Genomic DNA, 22,266 nt, shown 5'->3' with positions numbered 1-22,266 from the left:
TATCCCCTTATTTTTTAAAGTAGATTATCATGCATATACAGAGAGTAACATTAGGATAATTCTTTTCTTTTATGGATAATTTTCTAGATCTACTGAAACAAATATTCTGAAATGATGGAATGTGTACACAAATATGGAGCTTTGAGTCTCTATTAACAAAAAGTGTTTCAAGTGTTGTTTGTTTGTTTGTTTGTTTTAAACAGGACCTCGTGTATCCCAGGCTGGTCTCTAACTGTGTGACTAAATATGACCTTTACTCACTGTCTCTACCTTCCTAGGTGCTAAGGATGGTGCCCAGGGTTTTGTGCACTGTACAGGGACATTCCTGGCCTCCATTACAGGCCCTAGAACTACATTTTTGAAGCAAAGCCAGAGAGCTGATATTAACATGTAATTGGTTTAATTTAAAACTTGGATAACAAATTGCTTATTGCCCATTAAAACTATTAACCTTTTTCATCATTTCAATGTTGAACATTTCTCTGGAAGGTACCCAGAAGCAGACTGTCGTCGGCAATAGCAAATGCTGTGAGGAATGCCATCTTGTGGTGGGGAACAGCCCATTGCACGTCTTCAGTCAGTCACACCCTTCAATCCAGAAAGTAAATACTCAGGAAGAATACAAACCACAATTAAAATCACTGTCACTACACAGCAATGGAGACGGAGCATAGTTACCAATTTGTGAGGATTGAGGTACCCCAAAATGGTTTTTTTTTTAAGTGAGACAAATAGAACCAGACTAAAAATAATACAGAAGAGCTGCTGTCTATAACTGAACTTTAATAAAGCATCTTAAACATTACTAATCTTGGACCGCCTTTCTCTTGAAGTAGGCGACTTTGTTTCCGTGTTCACTACTTCACAGTTCTGTCAACTGCTACATCCTACATCGGCCTGATTTTCAAACTTCACCAGCACTAACTACAGCCATTCAAAGAGCAGTGAATGGGCCACTAAATCTCTAGCTGGACAGTGTACATGTCATCAAGTATTGTCCAAAATGGAATTTGAAAGGGGTTAAAAACGATGATTCTAATCCTAGTGAGCTTACTACTTCCTCTATATTAGCTAACTATCTCAAGCACAAATTGTTCAATAAACACTAAATGACTAGATATGCAGCACCTAACTGTATTTAAATATTTGTAAATGCTATGCTAAAACCAGATATTTTTGTTCCACTCAGAAGTGTGGGGTAAAGGAGAAACTGCCATACCCAACATGTGCAGAAAATAAAGCATGATAGCAGAGGGTTCCAGGTACTATGCTGGCCTCCGTCTCTTCTGGAGGACCTGAGGAGGTACACAGCAGGTGTCACAGTCAGCTCCAGAGATCAGAGGCACACATAAACATTTACACAAAATAAAGCAAATGCTATTGTAGTCCAAATCGATGTTCGAGATTTATTATTGCTCCTTACTGAGAAAAACCCCTACTCAGACTTCCTTACAAACCAATTTTGGATGAGTTTTTCTGCATGACTCTTCAGGACATCCACATCAGCTACACAAACCTGGTAATCCATCTTCTCCTTCTGCTTCATTCTCTCTAGCAGAGCCTCGTGAGGAGGTGGCAATGCATTGTACGAGCTGAGTAAGTAAAGCTGGCTTGACGGCGTCTGGTTGAGTTCTTTGATCCCCAGTGCCTGCATGATAGCAGGGGCAAACTTGGAGTAGTGAGCTGTGGATGCAATGATCGCTGGGCAGCTTTTGTCTTGCATCTTGTCTGCAACCACTTTCGCAACAGCGGTATGTGGATCCAAAATATAGCCTGATGCATTGTAGGTAGTGCTGATAGCTGCTAGGCATTCTCCTTCAGAACACCAGCCAGCAACAAAATCTTGCTGCAGTTTCTCAACCAGCACCTTCTCAATCTGGAAGTGGAGCTGACTCTCTAACTGATGATACAAATTTGCCATCAGCTGCCCGTCCTTGTTAGCCATCAAGTACAAATGCCGCTCCAGGTTGGAAGACTTGAGAATATCTATTGATGGTGAAAAGGTTTGTGCTAATTTCCTATTCCTTAGATCATAATGTCCAGTTTTTATGAAATCAGTCAAAACGTGGTTCTGATTAGAGGCACAGATAAATTTTCGAATAGGAATTCCCATCATCTTGGCATACACTGCCGCTAACATGTTCCCAAAGTTTCCTGTGGGAACACAGACATCTACTGGGCTTCCAAAAGAAATAAACCGTTGGTTAACAAGCTCAAGGTATGCAGAGGCATGATAAACTACCTGCGGAAGTAGTCGAGCCCAATTTATAGAATTAGCTGAACTTAAGATTGTTCCATATTCCACAGCCAGAAAGCCAGTAAAATCAGAATCATTAAATATTTTTCTAATAGCTGTCTGGCAAAAATCAAAATCTGACCTGACACCTATTGCCCAACCATTTTCTCTCTGACTGCCAATTATCTCTGCTTTCTGGAAATCACTAACTCTGTTCTCGGGAAAAAATGTGACCACAGCTATTCTTTCCTTATCATTTTTATTAAGATGGCTAAACCCATTTAAGACTGCACTCCCAGTGTCTCCTGAAGTGGCTACAAGTATCACATAATTGCAACCTGGTGGGATACAGTAGGCAAAAATATGAGGCATTAGCTGTAAAGACAAATCCTTAAAGGAGCCCGTTGGGCCATAGAACAACTCCAAGATGAACTGATTGCCAGAAAGGTGCCTGACAGGGGCAACTTTGGAGCAGGCAAAGTTTTCCCCATAAGCAGTTTCAATCATTTCTCCTAATTTGGCAGCAGGTATGTCCGCAGGGTGAATGCACCTTTCCAAGAGCACCTGTGCTCTTTCTATGTAGGTTGCTCCTATTAGGTTATTCCACTCCCCACGACTTAGTTTTGGAAACTCCTTCTCAGGAACAAAGAGGCCACCATCAGAAGCCAATCCCTCAACCACAGCTTCACTGAAGTATTTTGGTGGAAACTTCTTGTCATGATCTTTAAGACAAACATGCCTTGTTGAAATGAATGTCTCTGAATCCACATCTTGGTATCTTTTAACCACATCAAGGACTTTGTCTGCAACCTCCTCAGCTGAAGCCCCACTCTCACAGACGACTCGGGCATCGTACCACTTCTTATAGTACAGTCTTACGTGCTTCAGCGAGTCTCTCAGAGATGCTCCAGTGTTCTGGCCAACAATCCTATCAATTCTCATTGATTTCAGACGACTAATTATATCTGTTAGAGGCACATCTAGGTATACAACAATTCCATTTTTCTTCAGATGCCACATGCTAGCATCATGCATGGGATTGGACCCACTGAGGGAAATCACACTTCCAGATGCAGACAAGTTTAATACTGTTTTTCCTTCCTCTTCTAAAAATCGCTCATTACCAACATCCTGCAATTTTTCAGACGCACTCATATTCCAGGCTTTCTCAAGGACATCACTATCTACATCGATGACACAACAGCCTAGTTTGTCACCTAATATTCTGCCAATTGTTGTTTTCCCAGAACCAGGTGGCCCCATCAGGACAATATTTTTGTCTCCAACAAGAGAGTAGGTGGAGTGCCATGACTTCCCTGATTCTGCACGTGCAGAGGCTCGTGGAAGCAGGAGCTGTGTGCGGCTCTGCACTTTAACCAGCAGGCTAGAAAGACACTCCTGTGTTCTCTGTTTCAAATGATGACATCTGGTCAAGGTCAGCATTTCTTTTCACTTTTCTGACCAGGCCAACCTAGGGGTTGGGTTTAGCCCTTTTTTAAGACACAAAAAAAGGCACGTGGTTACTTCTTCAGCAAACTGCTAACATCCTGACAGAACTGAATATATACATGCACTCAATACACAGATGTTCAAATTACTTCAAATCGATGGGATACTTTAAAAGTCTTATAATAAATATTGTGCACTATTCTTCTTAACAAGGTATTATAACTATGACATATTAATTACGCAACCAATGAGCCTCATCGTGCCATTTCCATCATGCTTTTATTACATTCTGATTATCTTTCCTCCACTCCCTCCCACCCCCTCCTCTCCCACCTCCTCCCTCCAAGGCCCTCTGCTATTGTCATGTCTATTTAGTTCTTTGAGAAAAAAACAGCATTGGTTAATATCTTCTCAAATTTCAGGACACCAATAAAATGGGATTCATAATAAAGTGTATGACTGAGGATTACAAAGAGCAAATAGACAGCAGAAATATATTCAGAAAATACCTTATCAGAAAGACGTTAAAATACAGTATCTCAAAAAAAAAAAAATACAGTATCTCCTACTAGTGTCCCTTTTCCTTGTAAAACTCCTGTAGGAAACACTGGGTTACGATTTGTTGGCTTATAACACAGAGTATGTGTACTTACACAAATACTCATTTACAATTCACAAAAGCTGAGCTACAGTTTTAATATTCAATTTATTTTTATGATCATATTAACTGACTATCATTATTTATTAATTTCTCATAAAATGCACAATAGAAAACTAGAGTAAATGACCACACTTGCTCATAAGATATGGCTTTCTACACTGAGTCCAAATGTGCTCTTTCCTTTTCTATATGCACACTGCTGAGGACCATGTTTACATATTTTCATATTGGATGCCTTTAAAAGGCCATAGTAGAATGGATAATGTACAAAAATTAATAAAGATTAATCAGCAAAGTCCTCACTTGTTTATGTTACTGCAGCATCATTAGTGGTGGAACTTAAATCCTAGACTTCAGATAAAGAGCCAAGAAAAACATGAAGATACTCAGTGCTGAAAGGATACTACTGTGGCATCTCGAGATGATCTACAATTTTCAATATCAATCCAACCCCTGTCTTTGGAAATGTACTCATTTTTAAAACGAAACATGCCAGGTATCAAGTATTGTGTTAAAAACTTGTAACATTTCTTAAATTGACTGATGTAGCTTTAGAGGTACAGAGTGAGGCGTTTTACACACTCTCTGATAGAACTAGTATGCAACTAAACTACATCAAAAATTAAGTGGTATATTTAATCATAAAAATTTTCCAACAGTTCACTGCTTTTGACACTACCTAAACTCTGTTTTACAATAAAATCTTTAGACCATTTTTTAAAATCTAACTCTAAATTTTACTTACAAGCAAGCTGGCCTGTCAAGAGGAAAACTTCATTTCCTTATTTGGCTTTGTACGGTGCTGTGCTTAACTCACTGAAGTGGAAACACAACATTACAGGTACAGATGAAGAGTGTACTGAGTCTGAGGCAAAGTCGATCTTTGCAAAAAGCAGGGTCTACAATGAAAAAAGAATTTCTAGTTAATCATAACTTCATACAGTATCTTAAAATTGTATGCATAAATATTTCAAAATGGCACTTGGAATTTTTAAATGACACGGAAAATTTTTTCATGTTTCCAAAATCTATTATTGAATAATTAAAATACCAGGCTTTTATCTTGAAAATTATATCATATAAATGTATTCTAGTAACAGTATTGAAGTTATTTGAATCATCGAGCAATAAAAGACAACATAACCAGGTCTGGAGTGATGGCTCAGAAGTTAAGAGCACTAGCTCTTGCAGAGGACCGGGATTTGATTTAGTGCCCACACAGTGGCTCAAAACCATTTATAAACTCAAGTTTCAGGGAATCTGACACCTCTTCTAACCTCTATAGGAACCAGATAGGCACATAATGTGCACTATACAGAGAAACCCTGTCTCAAAAAACAAAAACAAAAACAAAACAAAACAAAAAAATGACAACATAACCAAATAGTAGCAATTGCAATATCTTTCATTATGACCTCTGACTTTAATTTTTTTTAACTGTAGTTTAATGCTGAGGGCAGATTGGTAAACTAAAAGCTATGCAATGAGTACCTAAACTGTCCTTTCAGATTTTCCTGTTCATCTAAACCACTCTGAAAACCCTGTAAGCCTCTGCTATCCACACACAGGTCTTAGCTACTGAAATGGGTCTATGATAAATTCAAAGTGTATATTCTGGTAAGTATCACAGAACTATTTGTGGGACTGTGATAGGCAACCTATTTTGGTTGAATGGGGTTTGCTCTAGCGACCCAGCAGAGAACTCTACAAGGGACAGAAAAGCGAGCCATGTTCCCAGAGCCAGGTGCCTGACACCACAGAGCCCCCAACTCCATATTTCTGTGACTACTAATCACTGAGACAATGTCCCAAGCTTCTGGCATTCTGGCTAGACTCCACCCCCACAGTTACCTGACTATAGCCAGATAAGTTCCTCCCCACAGTTACCTGGCAACAGCAAGATAGCCCAGCCCACTATAAGAGGGACTGCTTGGCCCCCTCCTCCCTCTCTTTAAGTTCTCACCTTTCTTACTCTCATCTCTAGCCGTCCTTCTCTCTCTCCCTTCCCCCCTCTTTCCACATGGCCATGGTCGGTCTCCCTCTTTCTACCTTCTTTTCTTCCCCCCCCCCCCCCGCCTTTCTACAATAAAGCTCTAAAACCATAGGCTGTCTCTGCTCATCAAGGTCCTCCATGCTTGAAAGATGCGATAGGCTTTCACCTAACAAGCCACATCTAATCTCCCACCAGAAGTCCTTCCTGCGCTCCACCCACAGACCAGACCAAGGACTCTTGTGGGAACCACCCAGCGCCCTCTTCCCCTGCCCACACCTCCCTTAGGCCTTGGGGGCTCCCATTCTGTTCTCAGCTCTTCCGCGGTGTCCATCCGTGTATGGGATGCCCAAAGCTGGGAACTTGGTGCCTGGGACTGCCCCTTGTCCACCACCCGCCAAGCTGGGGTCAGTGGCTTCACACAGCCAGACACCCACCTGGGGCCACTAGAAAGCATGCAGCAGTCTTCCACCGCCCAGAGCAATGGAACTCTAGCAGGACGCGGGTTTTCTCCCCCTCCCCTCTTTCCTCCACACCCACGGTCCCACAAGTATTAATATTAGTAATTTCCAGTCAATGATAAATATCAAATAATCTACTGACAGAATCAAATTATCCAGAGATAAGACCAAGTATATCATGTATAAATTTTAAAGAAAACAGTGATGCTTACTTCAAATTACAAACCAGTTTGCCATGCAGTCTGATACACTCTCTGAAGTAAAGCAAAGCCTAGTGAAAAATTTTAACTTAAATTACTCAGCAATTCACAAAATTGTACTTTGGTAGTGCGTGTTAGCACTACCTACTTTTTTCTTTTCTTTCGAGACAGGGTTTCTCTGTGTAGCCCTGGCTGTCCTGGAACTCACTCTCTAGACCAGGCTGGCCTTGAACTCAGAAATCCACCTGCCTCTGCCTCCCAAGTGCTGGGATTAAACGTGTGCGCCACCACTGCCCAGCAGCACTAGCTGCTTTTAAGGACACCTCAAAACAACATAGTTAATCTTCTGTTTCTGCACATGTATAGGAACACTCTTAGGTACACACATGCATTAAACAACTCACACTGCACGCGCACACACACACACACACAAGACACGGTGTACTACCTGAGTAGCTGGTTTGTTCTTATTGTCTTCATAGACAATGAATATTTCATGTTTGATTCAACATTTTACACAGGTTACTTAATATCCATTCTATAAAGAGCAGACAGTGGAAAGGCAAACACTACACATATTAACTTTCCTTACTTTCTCCAGTCTTCCTCGGGCCTACCACCCCATGGTCTCACTTCAAATGTGACCTCATTTCCTCTTTCTAAACAATACTGGCAGGTCTAAGTAAACTTATAAATTCAACTTATAAATTCTGCATACGTACAATGTCACAATAAATGGTCTCATTAGACTAGCAAAAGGCAGGCAAGTGCGATAACAAATGGCAAATAAAAGAATATCCTTCTAATTCTGTCTTAAACTACATACTAAAGTTTGTTTTGTAATATTCAGCCATAAAAATAACTTTGGAGCCTCTCTGCCCAAGTCTTAGTTAATTAAAAGACAGGAGAAGATGGACTAATCTTCCACTGCTGCCCGTTTACCTGTAATCTGAGTCTTCACTGTGGTTGCTTCTCCTTTATGTAGTTAGGGTCACTCCCACCACCCATGAACTGGTGAGCGTGGCCACTATGAATTCCTAAGTGAGACGCTGGGTTGGGTTCCCATGAGCCTTTAGTCACAATACTTTTTCCAATGAGTATATTAATATATATACATATATATATGCCGCTCATTAATTAATAGGAATGAAGCCAGCAGCACTCTTAACTCACTCCTGAATGAAGCTCATCTTAACATACCTGCTTTCTCTGTATACACACCAGGCTCGTCATACTTTGGACTACTACGGAGTACCTGAGTACTCAGTTTAGGAATCACTTTAAGTGGCCACTGAAACCATATGAATGCAAAGCATGTGGCATGTTTTGCGGAATATAAAAAGGATATATGTTACTGAAACCCCAAACAAGACAAAACACAGCTGGCCTCACTTCAGCTGGAAACATGCACATACCACACTTCCAAATTTTCACTGCCATGCCTACGTCCATAAATTACTAACAATGTGTGGCTAAATATTGAAGAATTATGAATAAACTTGAACAAATGAGACACTGACATACAGAATCCATGAATAACGTCTGCTAACTTTATGTCATTCCCCTTTAGTGAAAGCTGCATTCTTACACCCCTTTTCACGTATCAGCTGCTTCTAATTAGAACATGCCTTGGGTTGTCAATCTGGTTCGGACTACTGGCCTCAAATACCTGAATCCTTGGGTTCTATCCTGAGGTCAGGAAGGTATAGCCTTGGCTAATGGCTATCAAGTTGGTTAATACTGTTTACATTCTATGAATTCACAACTCAACAGTTAACATGCACAGGAGCATATACCCAACAAGGAAGTTTTTCTCTTTACATGTTAAGTAAAAAGAAGCAGAGAAATCATTTTTTTCAAAAGCAAAAATCGGTGCTCCCTATCCACCCCTAAATCTATATGGAATGTTTTTAAAGAAACCCAATCTGCTGTGAAATAAGGAATCACATCACCCCACCCCAAAAGATTATTCATCTGAGCCGTGGGCTGCCCAGAAAAAATAGATAAATTCTATCAAACCGAAAAACAGGAAACTAAATTGTTTCTTTATTCTTATCGAATAAAATTTGGCGGAAGCCTCCAATCACGACTTGCATTGAGCGAGGCCTTCCAAGTGAGGACTGAAACGTTCACTAAGCCACCAGGACATTTAACCCAGCCACCAGGCAGTGAGAATTGCAGAACTGATGCTCCTGACTCCCCTGGCAGGGCAGCTGCCAAGTGGATTTAGACCCACGAAATTTCCCCCCAAATCCCAGGGCCAAAGGATGTGACTGGGTGAAGGCTTTCAAATGAGAGTGCAATCACAAGTGCATACGCATGAACGGAAGATCAAACAGCTCAAAACGAAATAAAAGCACTTCTCAGAGAGAAAAAAAAACAAAAACATGTCAAAAAGGGGGTCAAGGGCTGAAACCTGGGCAAAATTCGAGGCCCTCTTCCAAAGGCGGGTCCTCCTGGCGCAGGGTAGCGCTCGCGCACGCACCGTGGAGACAGAGGACCGCAGGGCCCGCCGCAGGGTCCGGTGCGACAGGTGGATGGCAAAGAGAGGCCTGATGGGGCACGACGGAAGGAGGGATGCTAGGGTAACAACTCTCGCTGGCTTTCCATTCCTCCTCCATTAACTCACCAAGAAAACCACCCAAAGAAGAGAAAAGAGAGAAAGGGGGAAAGGGAAGCGACTTCGGCACCGCCTGGTAACCTCAGCCGGCAAGCCCGCCCCAAGCTGCTGTTTCTGCGCCTGCGCTGACTGCGCGCCGCGCTACTAGGCCAACCACGTAACCCAGACGCCCCTCCCATTACCCCGAGGCTCCACCCCTTCCCCGTCGATCGCTCCACCCCCGCAGGGGCGAGGCCTGCATGTTAGAAACTATTGTGTGACGCGTGCGTGTCTGTCCTGCTCCCTATTGTAGAATTTTTCTTTCCAGATGTACCGAGGAAAAACACAAAATGTTTGGGTGCGGGGGAGACACTGTTTTCACGTCCTCTTTTCCAAAGTCGCAGGAACGTCTTTTTCCTTACGTTTTTCTCAGACAGAGGAAGTTACAAAAAAGGAATCAGATAAAAGCCAGTTTGCCCCGTATCCTAGCAACTGTTTCCTTAGCAACCACGTGGCCAACAACGCTAAACAGACTCGGAGCAGAATTATTTTCTTCCTGAAAAAGGGACTGTTAGGAAAGGGTCAAAGGGAAATTACAGGAAAGAGAAATTTTAGTTCCTTGATAAGAGAGTAAGAAAAGAAAAGGGCGGTGAGAGAAGGAGTTGAGACAGTGGGAAAGTGAGCCAAGAAGCTGAGGACTTGTTAAGGAATTCCTTGGTGGCCATGGACTCACCCTGCACTTCCGAGAGTATTTATAACCTCATACCCAGTGACTTGAAGGAGCCGCCCCAGCATCCTAGGTATGTGGGTAAGCAAAAGCGATGACTTCAGCCCAGAGAAAGATTGTTAACCTCTTTTAAGGACTTACGGGGCTGACTCTTAAATTTAATCTTGGATCGCAACTTCTTAAGACCAGGTGGACAAATCTAAATAGCGTTTCATATTTCACAGAAAAAAAAAAAGGTGAGCTAGTGTTGTCAGACATCCATTTTATGATCATAGTCCCCCACTAATATGCAATTATTAATTTGGTTTTAGGTGCTATGTATAGTGTGAAATTCCATGTCGTTGAAAAGAGGGGAAAAAATCTGTTTTATCCGTCCGTTTTAGGAAATCTGATGTTTAATTTAGGAACTCAATGTTGTATTTGACTTCGGCACTCTTTTGCCTCCCGTAATTTGTGTCTAAATTGAATTCTCATTTGTTTCTAGGCCTCAGTATTTCAATTGGTTAAACAAAAATGATGGACTAGAGAGTATGTCTAGGATTTTTTCAGATCTTGTGGTTTAATGAAAGGGATACAGTTGGATAGACAGATATTCCAAAATATATAACTGAAGGAAATTCTTATGTGTTTGTTAGATTTCTGAAAATCTCCAAATCTGAAAAAGGAAACTACAAAATAAATGTCCCAGATACTTGACCATATAGGTATATTGTAAACTGTATTGAAATCTGAGAGAAGAGGGCAGTTCCATGCCTCCTAGGAGTCGGTGATTTCTGTTATATATCTTTGTCTTTTGACTTATGAAAGTCACAGCCACCTTAAAAGAACCAGCTCTCAGGTGCGTATTCCTGTTTCGGCACCCAGGATGCTGATGGGGAGAATCTGAGTTCAAGGCTAGCATGGGCTACAAAGACAGAGCCTGTCTCTAAAACCAAACAACCACGAAAAAAAAAATCAAGATTTACCAGTTATTATTATTGTGGAGGTCTACAATCAATTTGCACTTGTTTTCTGATTTGAAAATAAGTTTAGTAGACATTCGGAGGTTCCCTCCAAATGTAATGGCCAATTTTTTATGACGTGGAGTGGTAACAGCAAAGTGTAGGTCCTTCCATTTTAACCCAAAGTGAATAGGCAGCTTATATCAGAGCAATCATGATATTGTATTTCCCTTGCTTATCAGCTGGGCATCTCTGGTGAGGAAAGAAAGTGCTGACACAAGTGTGGAGTTTGCAATGCTCACATTACTTGTGGCTGAATCAACTTTTGGTCCAAAATTCCTATGTACTGTTGAAGACAAACTTCCTAATCTCTGTAGCACACGGGAAGAAACTGCCTCCTATGGAATACTGAGTTTGGATGTTAAGATATTCTACTAGTTCAGCATTTTGTTAAGAGCTTTAATGCACCTGGGAAGTTTGTTGTTTGTTTGTTTGTTTGTTTGTTTGTTTGTTTTAAAAGGGATTCATTTGGCCCCTGTTCTGTGTCTAACTGTGCCCCAGTATTCTTGCACATGTATAGAGTGACAGCATAAATTCCTTGGTTTATTCCTAAAAAATAATTACAAAACAGACTTAGTATAAGAAGGAATAAAAGGGGGTGCCCTAAATGACCCTGTTATGATTTTGACAAGGTGCCACACGAGCAAGCTACTGATTTGTTGTTGTTTTAAAGCATGATAAAACGTTTCATCATGTTTCTTCACCACACTGCTACAAACTCTCTTCCCTCAGTTTTCTCACTAAGATGCTTAATAACAAGGAGATATTTAAACGTACAAGTCCCTCTTGCATCATTGAATTATAATCCAAGTTCTTGGAGAGGTTGCCACACCTCGAAGGCGCTGGCAGAGACTGATCACTAACTGATCGCAAACATGATGTTCCACATCATGTTTGTCGAACCAAAGTCTTCTTGTCAAACAGAAATAGAGCATTAAAATGTTGATTAACTGCAAAGAAATATATTACTTAAAACCCTAATGGAGTTTCAAGTAAATGAGTGGAAGAGATACTGCAAAATATCAGTTGTTGCTTTCTGCCTTATAAATGAAGAGAAGGACATAATATGCAAACAGAATTTTGACAGCAAGAAAAATTGCAGCTGACACGCTTCATCCACATCACTGCCTCTCGCCCACACTTCCGTAGATAACATAGAGTCAGAACTGCTGGCATGCCTCACTGGCATTCTGCATGCAAACCACTGGAAAGAGGAAATGTGCCAACACTACCAGTTAAAATTAGCTGCCAAGGAAATCTGTAGATAAGTCAACCTGTTCAGTACTTTATTTCATTAGAGAACAAGGTTTACCATTCTATGCAAACAACCCTGTATAAGAGAAGTAACAATGTTAGGAACTTAGGTCAGTTTATTAGATTCACCAGAATTCAAAAATTTAGGACGTAAGACTGCATTTTTATCTTACCCAGGACTCTGGAAAAACAGTGTTAAATTGATTTAGTTTAAAATGTTAACCCAATATACATGTCAACAGCTACAGTGGCAACTGATAATACCCACAGAGTCATGCCCAACTTACTAGTCGGTCTGGCATTCCGGGCACTGTACTGCTTTTTTCACCATCCCTATTCCAATGGGAACTCTGTCAGATGATTAGCATTATTTTAGTTGAGGCAGGTAAGAAGGACAAGAGCCGAGACTGACAGCAGTCTGACTACAAGGTCCAATGCGGTATCAGCTTGTAACTGCCCAAATAACAGGAAGAAACTAGAGGTGTGCCTTGGCTTCAGTAGAATGCTCCCCTTTGGTTTCTGATAATTTATTATGTATCCAATACTGTTTAGTATTCATATACTGTTTTCTTCTCCTGCAATAAGATATGTTGTGATGAGAAGCATAGGAAAAGAAAATAGTGACAGAAAAGTAAAATGTAATTACAAAATGACATAGAACATGACTGTGTACTCAGAAGTCTTGAATCTATCTCACTCAGATTTGACTTAGAGCTACTAGAAGGCAGTCAGTTATCCACAAAGGAAGAAATGTCCAAGTTACAACATCATATGCAGAAGTTAAGTTGTAGCTGAGCAGAAGTATGATTCTCTTTATGGGGAACTATAAATACCTTCTCATGGTTCTTGGAGAGAGAACACAGTGTAGGATGAGAGCCAGGGTCATTATCCTTCTCTCATGGCATGTGCCATGTTTTGTTACTCTGATATTGCTCCATTGCCAGCATAGCTTAATGAAAGCAGTTTAAATGTAAATGTTGCTCTTCAATTTAATTGGACATATTTTTCTGGTATTTAGGCCAGTCCTAAATATTGTCCATTAGAAACGAAATACAATAAAAAATTTTCTAATGGTCATTTTTAAAAGAAAAAGAGAAGACAAAAGCAAAATTAACGTTTATGAAATATGTTTTTTAGCCTGATGTATCTATATTACCATCATTTCAATATGTGGCTCTAGCCCCAATAACCATAAGCAGAACTCTAGATGATTATATTGACAGCATTGAAATTTACCGTATTTTTTCTCAATAGCTTAAGAATTACCATAACTACACTAAATGACATAGATCTGCTTTAATGGCTATAAATTAAGTACAGGGCATAACGGTGACAACTAACTACTCTGGGAGCAGAATTTCATCTAATTTAGAAAACTTAATTACCCTATATAATCAATAGGATGAACTGAAAAAAAAATCATTTCAATGTCTGTGCGTGAACTTATGCAGTATTTAACTAAATGTAAAATTCTCAAGACATCATTTGGAGGACTTTCTAAGACAGTTCAAGCTCAAGAGGCAATATTAATTGATTAAATTAATGAGTACACACAAGTACACACACACACGCACACACACACACTGTGGCTTCTCAGATCTCTCATTCATTACAAGGAAAATTTAAAGTCCTTTCAATTTTTCAGCATAATTAAGCAATATGTATCATTTTAATATGTTATAAAATGGACTATGATGCTATGCTCATCGGCAATAAAATAATTATAGTATGTTAATTGAAGATGACAATTTTAGTTTCAAAATAAAAGTTATCTCTAGCCCACTTTAAAGTAAGTAGAAAACAGGTCCAGTTGATAAAATTACCTGCCACAGTGGTAGAGAGATTGCTCAGCAGTTAAAAGCAATGGCTTCTCATTTGTTGGAGGTCCTGAGTTCAATTCCCAGCAACCACATGGTGGCTCACAACCATCTGTAATGAGATCCAATGCCCTTTTCTGATGTGTCTGAAAACAGTAACAGTGTGCTCCTATACGTAAAATAAATAAATAAATCTTTTAAAAAATATATACCTGCCCCATCTTTATAATGAAGCTGCACAATTTCCAAAATGCAATGGCATGTAGCTATTTAAAAGAACAAGTTTTCTATATACTGACATGAAAAGGCATACCATTTTGTTATATTTAAGAAATACAGCTGTACATATACATGCACACATAATTTATGTCACAAGTAATGCAGAAGAGGCCATGAATTTGCAAAAGGGCAAGAGGGGTACATGTGATGGTTAGGAAGGGGAGAAGATGATGTAGTTATAAAACCCCCAAAATGAAAGAAATTCTTAATTATGGATGAGCAGTTAAGTATATTGATGATGTACACTAAAAGGATGAAAAGAATAAGAAAGAAAGAAGATAGCACCAATTGGCATTGCAATTCATATAAACAAACACGCACTGAGTTTATATGGGAAAACTGATTGAAAAAATGAAGGGAAGGGAACTGAATTCATTCATTTCTAATTGATTTGGCACAAAAATTGTTACTTATCGACAGATATCAGAGTTTTGTCTAACCAATGAGCATGTTTTCGATTCATACACACAAAAAAAGTATTGAATGGCAAATTTCCAAACTAAAAAGAAAGAGGCTAAAAAACCATCCTATTTCACCACACCTTCTCTGCCTACTTCCGCAGAAGCTTTAAGGCGCAGGATTGGCTTGAAGATCACTTCCGACAGTTGTCTATGACTCACTCATGTCCATAATATTCCCAGCTACTGAGTTCATGGTTGAGGGAAGGTCCTGAAGCATAGGAACAGTTTGGTTCTGCATACATGTCATACATGTCATACATGTCATACATGTCATACATGTCATACATGTCATACATGTCATACATGTCTGTGTAGTCACACAAGCCGAGAATACAAGCTGATAGACACAGCATGACTGGGTGGGGAACGGGGTGTGAGCAGAGTGAATTTATACAAATATGAGATTGTCAAAAGTTAAAACCCCAAATTAGGAACAGATCAGGAAGAAAACAGACTATCCCAAATTCCACATCCCTAAGATACTTTGATGCGTTTTCTTCCAACAATATTAGTACAAACATTTTGATAAATCTATATTTGGGTAGATATTACACATAGAATTTTAATAACATCAGCGTCAGGTTCTGAGGATTTTCTAAAGCTATTGAGTACTATACAAAAAGAAATCTATTTTTAAATACTTTATTTTTTTTTTTACAGAGATCGCTCTGATTCTTTTTTTAGATTTTATTTATTTATTTATTTATTTATTTTTAATTTATATGAGTACAATGCACCTGTCTTCAGACACATCAGAAGAGGGTATCAGATCCCATTACAGATGGTTGTGAGCCACCATGTGGTTGCTGAGAATTGAACTCAGGACCTCTGGAAGAGCAGTCAGTGCTCTTAACTGCTGAGCCATCTATCCAGCCTTTTTAAATTATATATATATATATATATATATATATATATATATATATATATATATGATAGCCAAACGTGTACTTCCAAGCAAGGATGGGATTTATTCTCTCATCAGGAACAGCTAGGACAACAGGAAAAAACACATGGAACAAAGGTTTTCAACCACCGGACAGGGGACAGCACAGAGCAGTCAGTCCTTCCTGAACAATGGAAAGGATTGAAGCAGGCATGCAGTTACAGTTGCCCTAACAGACACTCTAGGGACAACATCCTGGCCAAAGTCCAGAGAAAGGAAACAAAGCCCTTGATTATCTGAAAAGTAAGAGAGTTAAGAGCTGGGAAGACAAAGCAGCTAGCATTCACGGAACAGTGCACCAGAGAGGAGAGAAGTGTCCAGAGAGGGACAGAAACCTACCTGAGCTGTCCTCGTGCTTCTTAACTGACAGTGCATATGTGTGATGAAATGCAACACCACCAAAATGACCTCAGAAAGAACAGTGCTGAAAAGTTCATCCACTCACCGGCCAGAGGGGTGCGGTCTTCTTAGACACAGAACACATTGCCTCAGAAGCAGAGCAGAATCAAAGACAAAGCTAGAAAGCTGAAGACTTTACATCTAGCCTTAAAATGACTAAGTTTTTGGACTATAATAACTGCATTCTAGAATCAAACTAAAGAAATGTTAAAACTTTTTTTTAAAGTAAAAAAAAAAAGACAAAAGTAAGGAATTAACTCGATAAAATTCACAATACTTGAAATCCAATAAAAAATGTACAGGCAAGCCAGGTATGGTGGCGCATGCCTTTAATCCCCATACTTGAGAGGCAGAGGCAGGGGGATCTCTGTGAGTTGGAGGCCAGCTTGGTCTACAAAGTGAGTTCCAGGACAGACAGGGCTAAGCAGAGAAACCCTGTCTCAAAATCAAAATAAAACAACAGAAATGAACAGGCATGCAAAGAACCAGGAAAATATGTTATAATCTAAAGAGAAGTGGTCAATCTAAATAGCTAGAAATGGCACAAATAAGAAAATGCTAGACAACAGCCATTCTAAATACCACATTCAAAGAGGTAAAAAGATGTAAGACTAAGATATGGAGAGAAAGGAAAGGGGAAAGAAGATGCAAGTCTATCTTCTAGATGACCATGTCTGAAATGAAAAGAGCACACTGGATGGGGTCACCAACAGGGAAGCCACTCATAAAGAAAATGGGGTATCTGAAGACACGGTAACCAACAGGAATCTGCGGACACAGTAACAAGCAGGAATCTGAAGACACGGTAGCAACAACACAAAATGAAGCATGGAGATTAAAGATCAGAAAAGAGAACACAACATTGTCAAGCTAAGGACATAAATTAGAGGTGGCAGTAAATACCTTTCTTTAATCCTCAGGAGTCATTCTGTCTCTCTGACTGTGGTCCCAGGGATCAAAACCAGGTCCCTAGGCTTCCTGACAAACTCAACCTGCTGAGTCATCTTTTCAACCCACAAATATAGCCCAAAAAGCACATTAAAGTTAAGTGACACAAACATACAAAATAAAAGTGGCTAGTACTTGGCTAAAATTTCTATGCAGTCTATGAGAAAATCCCTCTAAAAATAAAGATATCAACTACAAAAACAGGTTGATTCAGTGATCTGACCAGCACCCCACCCCATATGTGTCCCTCCTAAAGCTATGTGCTGGGTAAAAGAGGATGACCTTTCCCTGAGACAGGGAGGACTATTCTTCAGTCAAGGGTCTAGTTGTGCTCTGTTCAGGCTCCAACCTTTCTAGTATACACAGAAGTGTCAGTATTTATTTTAAGGATTGAAGTCATATAAAGTGTATTCTCCAACGACAGTGGAAATGAATTAGAAATCAGTTAAAAGTACTTGGGAGCTCTGAATCTGTGAAAACTGAGCAAACATAAGCAAACTTCTAAATGAAGGCAATATAAACTGTATTTAATGCATGAAAATGAAAGATATCCTAACTTCCCCATTATACCCCAGGCAAACAGTATTGCTCCATGTAGCTCTGGCCATCCTGGAACTCAATTTGTCGAGTACACTGTCCTCAAAATCACAGATCTGCCTGCCTCTGTCTCACAAGTGCTGGGATTAAGGGTGTGTGCCCCAAGCCTGGAAAAGATCTCCTTTCTTTGGGGATCTTTGGGAGGCAGCCAAGGCAGTACTTAGAGGAAAATTTATAGCTCTAAACACTCAGAAGGTCCCAAAAGTTTAAAACCAAACATATTTGGTTAAAATTATACCTCAAAAAAACTTTTGGGAAATAATACTAGAGAACAGTGAGGAAAATGTTGAAATGAAGCAAGAAGTCACCATTAGAGAAAATCAATGAAATTTAGGTTCATTGTGAAGATGAATAAACTGTCAGCAAGACTAACTGGCTGGGACTTGCGGGTGGGAGGCACACAAATCAGTAAGATCAGCAGTGAGGGAGGAGACAGCCCAACTGATGCTAGGGATAGCCAAAGGATGATTCAGAGACAAATAAATACCTTTGCCCTGGTCCCTCTTTTAGCCCAGTGTGGGTAAGTGTAGTGGATGCCATGTCAGATTGCTAATCTTTATGCCCACTCTCCATTATAGACGTTTATAAAGCAGAATTTTGTGGCTGTTTTTAATCTTTAAGTATTTTGCACTAGAAATAGAAATGCTACAATTTTTAATTTCAGGTATACATCACTGTTTAAAGCAAGTATAAAAGATGACATGAAGAAATTTAAAACGGCAATGAAAACCATGGGACCTGCAAAAGTAGAGATACCTTCCCCAAAGGATTTTCTAAAGAAACATTCCAAGGAAAAACCACTACCACCAAGTAGGTTAACTCACTTACTGTTTGAAACACTAGGATTCTTGGCTGGTAATTTAGCTACCATTATATTACCATCAATGGATATTAAATATGCACAGGCAACAGCAACTTTGCCTAATACTGAGTGGGGTTTGGCAAGATTAGGAGAAAGTAGAAGTATAAATAGAAAATAAATATAGTGGCCAATGATAACTTGGCTCTATACAGACTCTGGTGGGACAAGCGTCATGAGTTACTTCTTGACCTATCCAAAGAGGCCCCACCTCCAACACCCATGCTTCAGCATCCGGAGCTGACTTGTATCTTTAATGTTAAGCTTTTATTAAAAAAGGGTTAACACCCCAGGTATAGTGTTTGATTGATGGGTAAGGTGCCCCTCATTTTGTCTCTAGACTTTTTTTGTTTTTTGTTTTTTGTTTTTTGTTTTTTTGTTTTTTGAGACAGAGTTTCTCTGTATAGCCCTGGCTGTCCTGGAACTCACTCTGTAGACCAGGCTGGCCTTGAATTCAGAAATCCTCCTGCCTCTGCCTCCCAAGTGCTGGGATTAAAAGCATGTGCCACCACGCCTAGCTTCAGACTTTTTTCTAAAAGATAAAAACTGTAATGGTTATTGCCAGTGGGACCAATATCTAACTTGAATTAGCAACCATTCTAATAACTTCTATTTATCTAAATAACCTTAAAAGACCTTACCCTCAAATAGCATTCACATTCTAAGGTACTATATCTATAGATTTAATATGTGAGTTCTGGAGGGGTAGAAGTCAGCCCCAAGAAGAAGGTCGTCCAACCCATAGACTTTAACAATAATTATGGGTTTTATTTTTCCCTGAAAATGGAAGTACTATAATCTCATTTCTAACAGGTCCCCGGATCTTAGTATGACTGACTCCATGATAAAAGTTCCATTCAGGTCATACAACTCAGCCTGTAGGTAGTACCACCTCCCAGAACTAAAACAAAGACCTGATCCATCAAAGTCCGTAGTTCTTGGAAAGTCTCTAAATGTGCTCACCTTGCTTTCTGGCTTCTGTAGTTCTGCTTCTGGCTAACTGCTCTTGTTTACTGAAGTGTGTCAACATAGACCATGATTTTTATGATTAAAAGCTCACCCTAAGAAAGGTTTGGGGCTACACTAGGATCCGCAACACCCAGTGTTATCGCCAGCCAGCTAACAAAGACTTTCCTTTGGTTAAACCACGTTTGAGCAGACCTCTCTTGTGAACGCCCCAGAATATCACTGTACAAACAGAGTCACCTAGTGCAGAAGTGAATAAACTCAGACCACAGTAATTATTGGTACAGTTGAGATTGGACTAAGACAAGGAGTAGTTGTTCTAGTTCTTAGAAATAAACTTTAATTGTTTTACACTTTAGAATAGACAAGCCATGTTGATGTGACTATATAAAAATGCTGGCTGGAACTGTTGAACCGGAAAGACTGTTAGACAAAACAATTTCACCTGCTTTCATGAAGAGTGTGTGGAACAGAGATAGAATCAAAAGTCTGGTGGTTGCTCCCTTAGAATGGTGGGACACACTAGGAAGGAAGGAAGGAAGGAAGGAAGGAAGGAAGGAAGGAAGGAAGGAAGGAAGGAAGGAAGGAAGGAAGGAAGGAATAGGGAATTTTGGTCGCACTGGTAACCTGTTATTTCTTATACTGTGCATTGAGTGTGTAGTAATTATTCACTGTAGTAATAAGAGTGTCTGTGGAAATATCCAGAGATCATTGGGCTTCCCATGTAAAGTTTTATTAATTTATTCAAGGGCTTTGTTATAGTTTTCTCTTAAAAATAATTCTGGTTCATACTGAAAGAGTGCTGAAAATAAGCTTATGTTAAGTGGTAAAACTAAATATGTGTGGCTATAGCCTCTATAGTAGCCATCAGAACTGTAGTAATGATCTATTGTTCTGACACTCTTACTTTTTATGCTGTAACTCAACAACAAATCAATTATTACATTGTGCTTAATTCTGTATTTTGATTAATTACATTTTTTTCTGTTTAAGTACTTTTATAGAAGTACTATTGACAAATGGAAAGCAATGCATTATTTGATGTAGACAAACCAATAAACTTTTGGATATATAGAATTTTTTTCACCTTAAGTATTTATATATGTTATAATGAAACCTCAATATTAGTGGTACATATTTGCATGTCCCAAACAGTAGTGAGTAATAATGTTTACTTTTGAACATTAACAATGAAATGTTATGTTTAACAGAAAAAAAGTTTAATAGGTGCTCTCCCAAGAAGCCTGCAGTGCCCCTGAGAACCGATCATCCAGTCATGGGAATACAGAGTGGAAAAAACTTCATAAACACAAATGCAGCTGACGTCATCATGGGTGTGGCCAAAAAGCCCAAGCCGATTTATGTTGACAAAAGAACTGGAGATAAGCATGATCTCGAAACTTCAGGACTATTCCCCAAGTACATCAACAAAAAGGTAGCCCTTGTTTATCAGTAAGAGATAAGAGATTCCAAAGTCCTGCAGAGAGCTAGTCTTCTCTATGAGATAGATATACAGTGTGCTCCCTGGACACACAACAGGTCTTCTCGTCCCCATCGCTCTGCGGTCTGTGTGCGGCTCACATCTAAAGTATTATTGCTATCTTCCTCAATTTTAGTTACTAATGTGCTTAATAACTACAGCAGTCTCTGAAAATATTAACTATCAGTGAGGTAAAACTGTCACTAAAGGCAGTCACTACTGTGAATCTGGAGGAACGGGCCTTTCAGGAGGGAGGTGGTGAGATGTGGTCATTCACCTGAATCAACATGGGGGCGGGATAAGAAACAAGCACACAAAGCTTCAGAGACCCATCCTGTCGATCTCTCCAAAATAACCTGTGCTACTATTTTAGTAAAAGCCTATTTATTTTATTTGAGTTTGGGGAAAGCTCTGTAAAGGGATTAATGACTTGGATCATTGATTTCTACCTGAAAAGGTATTCATGGGGGGGGGGGGCAGGATTCTATTTGCTAGACATTATGTAAAAAGTAAATTTGTAAAATTAGTAAATTAGTAGTTTGCAATTAGTAAAAAGAAGGTTTTTGCCGGACAGTGGTGTCGCACGCACGCCTTTAATCCCAGCACTTGGGAGGCAGAGGCAGGCAGATCTCTGAGTTTGAGGCCAGCCTGGTCTACAGAGTGAGTTACAGAACAGCCAGGGCCACACAGAGAAACCCTGTCTCGAAAAAAAGAGAAGGTTTTAAATAAAAAAAAAAAACTTACAAAGAAAAATACATAAATCTTATCCTATTTTCTGTACTTTGTTGAGCATAAAAGTATGTGTGAACACATACTAAAATAAGCTGCAAAGTCCTAAATATTAATAACAAATAGTAGTTAGTTGTGACCAGAAATAGAAAAGAAATAGGAAGGAAGGAAGGAAGGAAGGAAGGAAGGAGGGAGGGAGGGAGGGAGGGA

General features: G+C 39.6%; 2 protein-coding genes across 8 annotated transcripts in view; one reads left to right on the top strand and one right to left on the bottom strand.

Annotated features, from left to right (window-relative positions):
• Positions 1 to 383: 383 nt before the first annotated feature.
• Thnsl1 (threonine synthase like 1) lies at positions 384 to 10,044 on the bottom strand. Of its 6 annotated transcripts, none has more exons than XM_029474586.1 (4): positions 9,627 to 9,728; positions 7,010 to 7,068; positions 5,092 to 5,245; positions 384 to 3,726 (listed from the first exon to the last, which is right to left on the bottom strand). In XM_029474586.1, the coding sequence occupies exon 4, from the start codon at positions 3,677 to 3,679 to the stop codon at positions 1,436 to 1,438; it is 2,244 nt and encodes a 747-aa protein (XP_029330446.1). In that variant the 5' UTR covers positions 3,680 to 3,726; positions 5,092 to 5,245; positions 7,010 to 7,068; positions 9,627 to 9,728; the 3' UTR covers positions 384 to 1,435. The 6 variants fall into 6 exon arrangements, with proteins under 6 accessions (XP_029330446.1, XP_021012280.1, XP_021012282.1 ...); XM_021156621.2 differs by lacking the exon at positions 9,627 to 9,728 and adding an exon at positions 9,483 to 9,562; XM_021156623.2 differs by lacking the exons at positions 7,010 to 7,068; positions 9,627 to 9,728 and adding an exon at positions 10,019 to 10,044.
• The window catches only part of Enkur (enkurin, TRPC channel interacting protein), a 26,087-nt gene continuing 13,358 nt past the window's right edge, over positions 9,538 to 22,266 (top strand). The window contains exons 1-3 of one of the 2 annotated variants that reach the window (XM_021156625.2): positions 9,538 to 9,582; positions 18,687 to 18,832; positions 21,059 to 21,282. In XM_021156625.2, coding sequence (XP_021012284.1) covers positions 9,575 to 9,582; positions 18,687 to 18,832; positions 21,059 to 21,282 — 378 coding nt within the window. In that variant the 5' untranslated portion in view covers positions 9,538 to 9,574. Of the gene's footprint in view, positions 9,583 to 10,102; positions 10,397 to 18,686; positions 18,833 to 21,058; positions 21,283 to 22,266 lie in introns of those variants that run through there. The other variant, XM_021156624.1, reaches the window with a different exon arrangement.

This window comes from Mus caroli, chromosome 2 (genome assembly GCF_900094665.2).
Source record: "Mus caroli chromosome 2, CAROLI_EIJ_v1.1, whole genome shotgun sequence".
Classification (NCBI taxonomy): domain Eukaryota; kingdom Metazoa; phylum Chordata; class Mammalia; order Rodentia; family Muridae; genus Mus; species Mus caroli.
The sequence above is the reverse complement of the archived record's forward strand: the minus strand, read 5'-3'. Positions and strand labels throughout refer to the sequence as shown.

Bases quoted from the DNA above. Each gene is read 5' to 3' on its own strand.
- Thnsl1 (XM_021156623.2), bottom strand. From the start codon at position 3,679: ATGCTGACCTTGACCAGATGTCATCATTTGAAACAGAGAACACAGGAG.